This window comes from Mustela nigripes, chromosome 10 (assembly GCF_022355385.1).
Source record: "Mustela nigripes isolate SB6536 chromosome 10, MUSNIG.SB6536, whole genome shotgun sequence".
In the NCBI taxonomy this organism is placed as follows: domain Eukaryota; kingdom Metazoa; phylum Chordata; class Mammalia; order Carnivora; family Mustelidae; genus Mustela; species Mustela nigripes.
The window spans coordinates 803,547-814,320 of record NC_081566.1 but is presented as its reverse complement, the minus strand read 5'-3'; the positions used below and the strand labels follow the sequence as shown (position 1 = coordinate 814,320).

General features: G+C 45.4%; 1 protein-coding gene across 1 annotated transcript; it reads right to left on the bottom strand.

The window, feature by feature from the left end:
• Positions 1-471: 471 nt before the first annotated feature.
• XCL1 (X-C motif chemokine ligand 1) lies at positions 472-8,096 on the bottom strand. Its single transcript, XM_059413976.1, has 4 exons — positions 8,008-8,096; positions 4,373-4,596; positions 1,791-1,905; positions 472-814 (listed from the first exon to the last, which is right to left on the bottom strand). The coding sequence occupies exons 2-4, from the start codon at positions 4,431-4,433 to the stop codon at positions 652-654; spliced, it is 339 nt and encodes a 112-aa protein (XP_059269959.1). The 5' UTR covers positions 4,434-4,596; positions 8,008-8,096; the 3' UTR covers positions 472-651.
• Between the last annotated feature and the right edge of the window lie 2,678 nt (positions 8,097-10,774).

Genomic DNA, 10,774 nt, shown 5'->3' with positions numbered 1-10,774 from the left:
ATATCTTTTCACCGAAAGTCTAACGTTTGCTACCTTGACAAATCAGAGAACTGACAAGCCCTGTGTTTGTGTCCTTTCTTAGGAAAGGAAAGAAGCACAGAGAGGCACGAGAACTTGCTAGAGATCAAACACGAGTGAAGCCGCTTCTCAGTGGGGACCCGCAGGATGGAAACGCGCGACCGTCGGCTTCCTTCTCCCCCATTGCGTCAACAGAACTCTACTATGAAGACAGGTGAAACAGATCTTAAATTGTTGCCACTGTCACAACTGTCACTTGTCACATTGTCACCATAGTCACTTGCAAGCTGGAACCTAAGAATGATGACTAAATAGGTTTCATCCCTGGTAAACAGCGGCCAAAATCTCTCCCATCATGAATACCATCAGAGGGACACACAGCTAGGAGAGAGACAGAACATAAATGATTTGTTACCTTTCCCAATATGTAGCGAATAGACTTTGAGATTATCCTTAATAATAAATATTTATTAATGAAACATCTAAGTGCAGAAAGACATGAAAAATACAATACAAGAAAGTAAGGTGGCTCACACAGCACCTTTATAAACAGTGAATATAATCAAATGAGTCCAGGAGTTTTATAAAGGGAAACGAGCTGGCTGGCCAGTGACGTGAGCGGCCAGAAGGCCACTACGCGGTCGGGGTTACAGCTGTGTTGGTGGAATATTGGGCTCCTGTAGGCTTGGTCTGTTTCACGTTCCTCCTGGTGGACTTGTCCACACCCTCTATTGCCTTTTTCACCCAGTCAGCTTGTGGGTCAGCGCAGATTTTAAAGCCACGTCTGGTAATAAAGCTGCAAAGCAAGGAAAAGACAGAGTTAGTCACATCCCCACGCCTTGGAGCCAGGAGTTAAGATCAGACCAGATACAAGAGATTTCGTGCAGAAATTGCTCTCCAAACCTTGGCACCAGAAATGAAAACCTTTCTATTGGAACACAAAAGAGAAATACGTCCAGGAAATACCCTGGTGCCTCTTAACAGCAGGACGGCTCCCTTCCTTCAGCCCTTGGTAGGGACAGAGAAAAAGCAAAAGGCTGTTGCTGCGGCCCTCCGGAGTCTCAAGGAAGGGGGAAGCCGGCCGCCTTTGTTCATCATGATTCTCAGACACCTCCGTCCACCCGAGCTGCCAACGGCTGCAACTACGCCGGAGCTGCCGGTCACCTCGTTCAGTTATTCCATTTCTCTTCCTTTTCACATCTGAACACACTTATCTTGTTTTCTGGACAGAGGTGATTTCTTTATTTAATTTCTTTGGGTAAAATTGCAATCATGTGTTGGGAAGAGCTGCTACTCTGAAAACGAGACCCTGGAAAGAGAACGGCACTAGGGAGGCTAGTTCTTCGCACATTCCCTTGAGATGCGGTAAGTGATAAAACATGGCGCTGTCCTTCACTCTAGCACACCCTAAGCAAAGGGAAGGGAGGCGCGGGGAAGGAAGGGGAGAGAAGCATCCCGCACCGGTGCGGCCCTACGGTCCAGTCCCGAGTCCAGCCAGCCATCTCCCACCCTAACGCTCCGAACTGAGCACCACAGCCGTCCGTCCCAGTCAGGTTCTTGTGCTAAACCAAATCGAGAGGAGGATAACACTCCTTATTCGATTGTCAAATTTTTCTGGTAATTGTTATTTGATGCTACAGGAAGCCGTGGTTAACTAGAACAGAGGGGCGGCTGGGTCCCTTGAGGTCTCCCCCACGCCGGCTTCCTGAGGAGGGCGGTGTTTCTCCACAGCGGGTCCCATCCAGTCCCCGGCTCCGGGGACACAAACTCACATTACTGCTCTCATGGGGCCCTCCTTGATAGTGTAGGTCTTGATGTTTTTAATGGGCAGTCTCTTGGTCGTTAGACTCACACAGAAGCTCTTTTCCAGGACTTCACTCCCCACACCTGGCAAAGAAAACCGAGCAGACAAACCATAAGTGATCTTTTCAAACAGCACGAACGCTACGGTGCTAAGAACAAAATAACAGAGAGTGATGTGGTGGGGAGTGATTTGGGGAAGGCAACGTCAAATGTCGGAGAAGCACGTGCTGTTGTAAATGTGAAGGTGCAAGTTCCACGACGGAGGTGGTTCTCAAACTCTCCCTCTTCAAGAGAAATCCACCCCCACCCCAAGAGGATTTCTAGACTTCAGTTCAGAGAGCCGTCTTGCCTTGGAGAAGGCAGCCTTGGGAGAACTGATAATATCAGAGGTTTGCTGGGATGTAATCATGGTTTCTAAGCGCTGGTTTTCTCCTGAGTAAAACAGTATTTGTCTCTCAGGGAAATGATGCCAAAAGCATGTACGGAATAGTTGATGAGGACCGAGTTTGATCTCCGCTGTTGCTGATACCAGACTTTTGAAATTTTTTTTAAAAGATTTTATTTATTTATTTGTCAGAGAGAGAGGAGCAAGAGTGAGCACAGGCAGACAGAGAGGCAGGCAGAGGCAGAGGGAGAAGCAGGCTCCCTGCCGAGCAAGGAGCCCGATGTGGGACTCGATCCCAGGATGCTGGGATCACAACCTGAGCCAAAGGCAGCGGCTTAACCAACTGAGCCCCCACAGGCGCCCCAATACCAGACTTTTTTTAAACATGAAACTACATACAAGGTATCTGCCGGCTAGCTACGCCCCTCGCCGGCCCTGCTTTCCGGCGTTCCCAGTGACCCGTCCACGTGGCCTTTGCCCCCGTCTTTGCCAACGTATGTTTAACGCTGAGCTGTCTCTGAGCCCAGTGAAGAACAGGGATCTTTTCTTGCATTTTTCTCATTCCTTAGGAAACAATATTTTTCTCTGAGAAGTACCCAACTTCTCTGTATCTCATTTTCTCTGAGAAGTACCCACCGTGGACTCCAGGACCCAGAGAATCCCACTCGACTCCAAAGCCCCAAGCCACAGTGTTCTCAGGGAGGACATCACCTTCACGAACGTTGCAAAGCAGAGTTGGAGCAGACATTGCTTTGCAGGCGTGCGTGGAGGCTAAGCCCCAGGGGCACGTACAGAGGTCATTCACGGAGGAAGCTTGTGAAGTGACCCACGTGTCTGCGGTCCTCCTCTGTCTCCAACAGAGGGTCGCTGTCCCCACCCATGCCTGAGTTTCCACCAAACAGCAGACTTTTGGTCTCGGCAAAATGGCAGCCACATTGCAATATTTGGCTTCACTGACTAGCCTTAAAGTTGGTTTCATCAGTACTTATTTTGCCCACAGTGTCAGGGAACTGCAGACCTGCCACCTCTATTCGTGGACTCCCTTAGGGATCCAGGATCAGATTCAGATTTCCTATTCTAAGAAGTAAGGCTATAAACTAGGAGGTTGAAAGGAGAGTTAACTGAAACACTAGTTACACTTGAGAGATAGTCTCTCTCATCGCCAGAGTCACAAGAACTATTCTTCAATCGGTTGGAGGAAAAAATGACCCTTGAAGACAATACGTGTAGGACAGTCAGGTGAGGCTCAGCAGAGCTGTCTGAGGTGGTGTCCTGGCAGGTTTCTCCGAACGCGTATGAGCCACTGGTCTATTTGTTAGCACCTGACATATGATCTCTTATAAATTAAAGAAGTTTGTCATTAATGGGAACAATGTTCATAGCAGTAAAAATAGACTCTCCCGTATACTCAAAGGTAATATTGATCTCCTGGGTATGAAGGCATGAGCTCCCAATCATTCTTTTCAATAGAATTATTGATTCTCTTCAGAATATACAACCTCCAACTCATCTCCACATTGTGACTAAACTTCCAAAAACTTTGAGAATTTATCAAGATTGATATCAAATAGGCAAAAACTACAAGGGCACAATCATCACCACCATTCCACAGCTCACATTAATCAAGAAATTATCGCTGGGACGCCTGGGTGGCTCAGTCGTTAAGCCTCTGCCTTCATCTCGGGTCAGGATCTCAGGGTCTGGGATCGAGCCCCGCATCGGGCTCCCCGCTCGGCGGGAGGCCTGCTTCTCCCGCGCCCACTCCCCCTGCCGTGTTCCCTCTCTCACTGTCTCTCTCTCTGTCAAATGAATAAATAAAATCTTTAAAAAAATTACTACTAGTGAGGAAATTCGATAAGCATTCCTAAATTGTTGGTTTTTATTTTTTTTCATTTTAATCCCAGGTGAGAGTATCTGTCATCATGTTCAACTTGTAAGTAGGCGTAGGTCCAGAGAGGTTGAGAAATTTACCCCCAATCACGTAATTATGAAAATTAGGAGCCAGACTGTAAGCAAGTCCCCTGACCTCAGTTTTCATTCCCGTTTTGCTCACAGGCAGTCACAGGCTCCCCAGAAAAAGCCGTTGACCCCAGTCCAACCCTGAGTCGCAGCCGGGTCGCGGGCCCGCCGGCCGCATGCCTGCCCAGACGGAACCTTCCCGCTTACCTTCCACGAGGAAGTCCGAGAGGAGGCAGACCCCGAGCAGGGCCAGGAGGAGAGGTCTCATGGCTGAGTGGTGCGGAGCCGGGCGAGGAGGAGCCGGGCGAGGAGGAGCCGGGCGAGGAGAGGCTGAGGAGCCGCGCTTGCAGGAGCCTCTTTATGCGTCCGGCGGTCCGCGCACTTCCTGGGGCGCAGGGGCCTTTCGGGGTGGGCGTGTGGCTGTGGAAAGTCTGTGCAGTAGAGAGGGTTTTTTCTCTAACATAAGTTCCTTTGCCTCTGCTCACACAACCTCACACCTTGTGGCCTTTGCCCCCGCTGCTGTGGTTAAGGTGTCAATAAAACCAAATGTGAGCACAAAGGAACGTGGTTGTCGCATCTCCCACCCCCCGAAATACAGATCTTCCACTGCAGGCAGGCCCCAGGCCACATCACCCCACGGCCCACCCCGGGGACAGTAAGGAAATGGGGAGCGGCGGTCACTGTGGTCCTGCTCCCCCACCCCGTGTCCCATGTCACATCCGCTGTGACGTGAGGATGCCACCACCATGGCTCATGACCCCGCATGCCATCCGGACCAGCTGGGGTTCTCTTTGGGGGGCCACAGGGACACTGCTGCCACTGGGAGCTTCTCAGCAATCTTTTTATTTTGTTTTATTTTATTTTTTAATTTATTTGACAGACAGAGATCACAAGTAGGCAGAGAGGCAGGCAGAGAGAGAGGAAGCAGGCTCCCTGCTGAGCAGAGAGCCCGATGTGGGGCTCGATCCCAGGACCCTGAGACCATGACCTGAGCCGAAGGCAGAGGCTCGACCCCCGGAGCCACCCAGGCGCCCCTCAGCAATCTTTTTAAATCTCACCTCAGTGACTCCCGCTTTCTTACACATACTGAAGAAACAGTTAAATAAGTGTTTGGAGCATGTCCAATGCACGTGTTTGCTTTATTGCAACTTAGTATGTACCTTTTAAAAACCTGTGAGGGGCATCTGGGTGGCTCAGCTGGTTCGGGCTCAGATCATGGTCCCGGGGTTCTGAGATCAAGCCCCACGTCAGGCTCCCTGATCAATGGAGAGTCTGCTTCTCCATCTACCTCTGACCCTCCCCTCTTCTTCTGCATATGCTCTCTCTCTCTCATGAATAAATATAAAATCTTTTTTAAAAATAAAATAAAAATAAAAACTGAAAAGTTGTCCTCACATGAGCTTTATTTTGAAAAAAGAGAGAAAACTAACTATAATCATATCATTCTGACAGTTTTCATTTTTTTAATTTTTAAAAAAGATTTTATTTATTTATTCAACAGAGAGAGAGAGATGACAAGTAGGCAGAGAAGCAGGCAGAGAGAGAGGAGGAAACAGGTTTCCTGCCGAGCAGAGAGCCCGATGTGGGGCTCGATCCCAGGACCCCAGGATCATGACCTGAGCCGAAGGCAGACACTTGACGATGGAGCCCCCAGGCGCCCCATGACCCTCTTTTATTTCTTGCTACGTTACCACATAGTCTCACCCAAATGTAGTTTTGACTCGTGGTCTCGTAGTGGGGTCTGACCATATCAGCTGCATCTTCCCGGCACTCAGTCTTTTGTTGTTTTATCTGATTTTGTTTTCACAGGTCTCTATAACATGTATTTATTAAATATGTGTTTGTACAAGCGGCTCAAAGGTTTGCCACAGCCACTGGGTACATGAGACTCCTATTCTTATTCAACATATGTGTCACCAACAGGTTTTGCCATGGCTGTTAGAGAAACAAAAATGAATTCCTATACTTCCATGAAAATTATAGGCTAACCTCTAAGAGATTTTTCATTAATGGCATTTAATTCTCCAGCCAGACTTCACTCTGGACCTCAGCGTGGCTTCTTTGTTATCTCTACCTGGCTACACCATCGGTCCTTAACATCTGAATACATCTTTCCACTCAGAATACTTTTCCTCCTCTTGTTCCCTGACATTGAGAAATACACTGTTTTCTTTATTTTTTTTTAATTTTTTCAATTTATTTATTTTCAGAAAAACAGTATTCATTATTTTTTCACCACACCCGGTGCTCCATGCAATCCGTGCCCTCTATAATACCCACCAGCTGGTACCCCGACCCCCCCCCCCCCCCCCCCGCCGCTTCAAACCCCTCAGATTGTTTTTCAGTATTATGCCTCCATCAGAAAGGACGAATACCCAACTTTTGTAGCAACATGGACGGGACTGGAAGAGATGATGCTGAGTGAAATAAGTCAAGCAGAGAGAGTCAGTGATCATATGGTTTCACTTATTTGTGGAGCATAACAAATAGCATGGAGGACAAGGGGTGTTAGAGAGGAGAAGGGAGTTGGAGAAATACACTATTTTCTATCCAGTTTCCAAACACAGAAACTGGGGTCATCTTCGATTCAGTGCTACCCACTCATACGTCATCCTCAACCAAGCCGTACTAAGTAAGCCACCTCAGCAGCTCTTCAGTAGGCCTGATATTCACTTTCCAACTGCTCTAGGCAGGCCCTCGTCATCCCTGGTTAGGACCACTGCAGGAGACCAGCTGCTTTCCCAGTGTCGGTTCTCCTCCCTTTCCTACTGTACCCATAGTATTGCCAGAGTAATTGTTCTGATGCCTTAATCTAATCATGCTGTTTCCCTACTGAGAACCTCTTTGCCAATTTCCATTGCCTACAGAATTTATTTCAAATTTCTTATTGTCCTATGCAAGGTTGTTCAGGATCTAACACAGCTTTTCCTTTTAGCTCACTTTCCACCCCTCACACACGCTCCCAAACCCACAGTCTCAACAAAGGTGTAGGTGCTCAACCAAATACCCCATCGTCTCTGACACCCCCACATACCGCTTCCTTTACCCAGAATAACCATCCCAACTCCCTACTATAAACTGCTCCCCGTCCCACGAGTTTTCCTGAGTCCTCTAGATAAAATTAAGTTGTGCCATCCTCTGTACTCCCTTGGCAGTACGTCTCCACCACTGTTCTATCTTATCTCTGATCTTATGTTTTTGCCAAACTCCGTTGTGTTTCTGCCTCTCCCACTATATGGTAGCCTCCTTGAGAGCGGGGATCTCGGTCTTCACCGGGTCCCTGGCATTAGAAGAATGTCTGCATGCAGTAGTACAGTCACCAAAAGTTTTTGAATAAATGATTTATTTTTTTAAGTTTAAATGAATTATTTTTAAAAGACCAAATTAAGGGTGATGGTACATAAGTGAAGATTAACCACCTACAAACACAAAGCCAGGAGTTGTGCCTGTGGTTTTCTCTTATGTTTTCAATCAAATAGACAATTTGACCAAGAGCTGAATAATGACTTAGCATATGGAATTGGAATGTCTTAAACTCTCAGAATGAATTAGTTACCCCTAGCTTTTAAGAAGCATGACTAGACTCGCTGGTGATAAGAAAAATCATTAACTGGGGCGCCTGGGTGGCTCAGTGGGTTAAAGCCTCTGCCTTCGGCTCAGGTCATGATCCCAGGGTCCTGGGATCGAGCCCCTCATTGGGCTCTCTGCTCAGCGGGGAGCCTACTTCCCCCTCTCTCTTTGCTTGCCTCTCTGCCTATTGGTGATTTCTGTCTGTCAAATAAATAAATAAATAAAATCTTTAAAATAAATAAATAGATAGAAAAGAAAAATCATTAACTCACAAAGAAATGCAGAAAGAGGGGTCCCTGGGTGGCTCAGTCAGTTAAGTGTCTGACTCTTAAGCTCAACTCAGGTCTTTATCTCAGTTCAAGCCCCACACTGGGCTCCACGCTGGGTGTGGAACCTATTTTAAAAAGAAAAAGAAAAGAAAAGGAAAAGAAATACAGAAAGAGAGGAGGAAAGAGACAAGGGGACTCCAGGAAAAAAAAAAATTGGCATTGGTAAGTCCTTAACCATCAATAATTTCTTTAAATGTAAATGGATTAAATTCTCAAATTAAAAGGCATAGAATGACTGAATGGATTTTTAAGAAACTACCCAGCTATGTGCTGCCTCACCTCAGCTTTAAGAATGCATATCAGCTCAGAGTAAGAGGATGAAAGAAGATGGTCCATGCAACTGGAAACCCAAGACGGCAGAGGTAACTATACTTAGACAAACGAGACTTCAGGTCAAAAACTGTAATAAGAGGCAAAGTAGGTGACTATATAATGAAAAAGGGGTCAATTCATCAGGAGGATATAAAATTATATATGCACCCAAAGTCTTTACAAGAGCTTACAAATGCTTCCATGACCTGTGCCTTCCTCTCACTCCGTCTCTAACATCTTCTCCTGCTACCCTTTCTCCCTTATCTCTCCACTGCAGTCACAATGACCTCTTTGCTATTTCTCAGACATGTCAGCCAGACTCCTACCTCTGAGCCTTTTCACTTGCTGTTTATTCTGCTTGATGTTCTCATCCCACAGACATAAGCATAACTCACCCCCACTGCTTTCTCATTATAGCTTTTCCTGACGACCCAACTGAAAACTGCACTCCCATACCAATTCTGGTATCATTTGATCTCTCCTTGCTGCTCTATTTCCATGCACGGTACTTAGCACCATGTAGTATAACCATATAATTTACTTGCTGATTTTTAATATTTTCTATCTCCTTCCAGAAATTTTTGTCTTTTTCATTCCTCAGAGTCTAGGGCAATGCCTGATGCAGAGAAGGTACTGGATTAATATATTTAGAATAAATGTAAATGCATAAGAGTATGCAAGCACAAGCAAACATAAACATTTATACTTGCAAAGTCTAGTACCCCGGAACATCAGTTCCACTTATATATGTGTGGCCACACAGTGGGAGGGTAGAATCCATTTTTGAAGGAAAGCATTCATTTTTGAGGGAAGAAGATAGAAGTATGAAGGGTACAAATAAGGAAATACATCTTTTCTTTTTACTTTTTAGTCTATTTTGATTTATCTGAAAAAATTAATTTGTATTTCATCATACATAACAGATAGTCCACAAAAAAAGTCTTCTGTAGAATGCATGTTTGTGTAATAGTCCACTTTTGAGTAGTTTGTCATTTTAGTATCGGTATGTAAAAATTCTTTATGTATTCACCCTACTAATTCTTTGTCAACTGCAGGTGTTGCAAATATTTTCTCCTAGTTTGTAGCTTGTCTTTTCACTCTCTTTACATGTCTTTGATAACAAACAAACAAAAAATACTAATTATAATGTAATCAGATTTATCCATGTTTTATTATACAGCTGTTGTTTTTTGCACCTTGATAAATCTTTCCCTTCCCCACAGTCAGAAAGACTGACCCCTACTAAAAGTTTTAGTCTTGTATTTGGCACTTAAATTTTCCACCTTTCTGGAGGTTATTTCTGTATGTGATGTGAGGTAGAGATACAAATGCATTTTTTTTCTCTTTGGATAACTGGATTTTCTAGCTCTGGTTATGGAGGAATATCTCCTTTTGCAACACTACTGTCATATGTCAAAGGTCCATGTATATGTGCATCTGTTCTAAATTCTCTAGTCTGTTCCATTAGCAATTTGGGTATCCTTGACTCACACAATTCTATGTTGATTACTGTAGTAATCAACGTTTATTACTCATGGCCTTAGAAACTGGCACAACACTTAGAAAAGCAGTTTATGTAAAACTAAACATCTGCATACTCCAGAAACTCTACTCCTGGTATACAAATAGATCTCGATACAGGAATAAGTATGTAATTAGATACTATCAAAAGGAAGGAGCACAAAGATACAAGTTATTTGGGACGTTCTAGTCTTTACACTGGGGATAGATCAGTGGTGGTACATTACACCATCTAATTGATCGAATAAAACAGGGTCATATACAGACCAAAGAGGGTGACATTTAACAGTATAACTCAGATTAGACCGAGCTCGAACTCTCAGTGGCATCACATTGAAAAAGTTTACTATTCACTCACACAAAAATCAATGCAGAAGTCCCTGGTCAGTTGTCCCTCTCAGAGGTCCTCCTCGAAAAGGTGTTTCAGGAATCTAAACTGCTTCCACCTTTGGGAAAAACCAGCCCTTAAGGATCTGGGAGTCCTGTTCTTTCAGGGAAAAGACAGGGAACAAAAGATCACAGAAAAGACACGCCTACTCTTGACTACTTGAACCTGGAAGTGCTACCTGTTCTTTGGTCCCTTTCATGGGCACCGACTAGTTATCTGGTCCCATCTAGACACAAGGACAGAGCAGGAGACGGGGATGCATCTGGAAGATGTAATCTAGATCTGTGCCTGGAAAGAAGAGTGATCAAGGCCTAGCGTTCCTGGCGCAGCCACGCAGCTGTGATTAATCCAATGGTGCCATAAGATTCCATTTTTTTTTTTTTAAGATTTTATTTATTTGACAGGCAGAGATCACAAGCAGACAGAGGCAGGCAGAGAGAGAGGAGGAAGCAGGCTCCCCTCAGAGCAGAGAGCCCGATGCGGGGCTCA

Bases quoted from the DNA above. Each gene is read 5' to 3' on its own strand.
- XCL1 (XM_059413976.1), bottom strand. From the start codon at position 4,433: ATGAGACCTCTCCTCCTGGCCCTGCTCGGGGTCTGCCTCCTCTCGGAC. The intron at 1,906-4,372 runs GTAAGCGGGAAG...TTTCTTTGCCAG, and splicing joins CTCGGACTTCCTCGTGGAAG to GTGTGGGGAGTGAAGTCCTG. The intron at 815-1,790 runs GTGAGTTTGTGT...CTTGCTTTGCAG, and splicing joins GGCCCCATGAGAGCAGTAAT to CTTTATTACCAGACGTGGCT.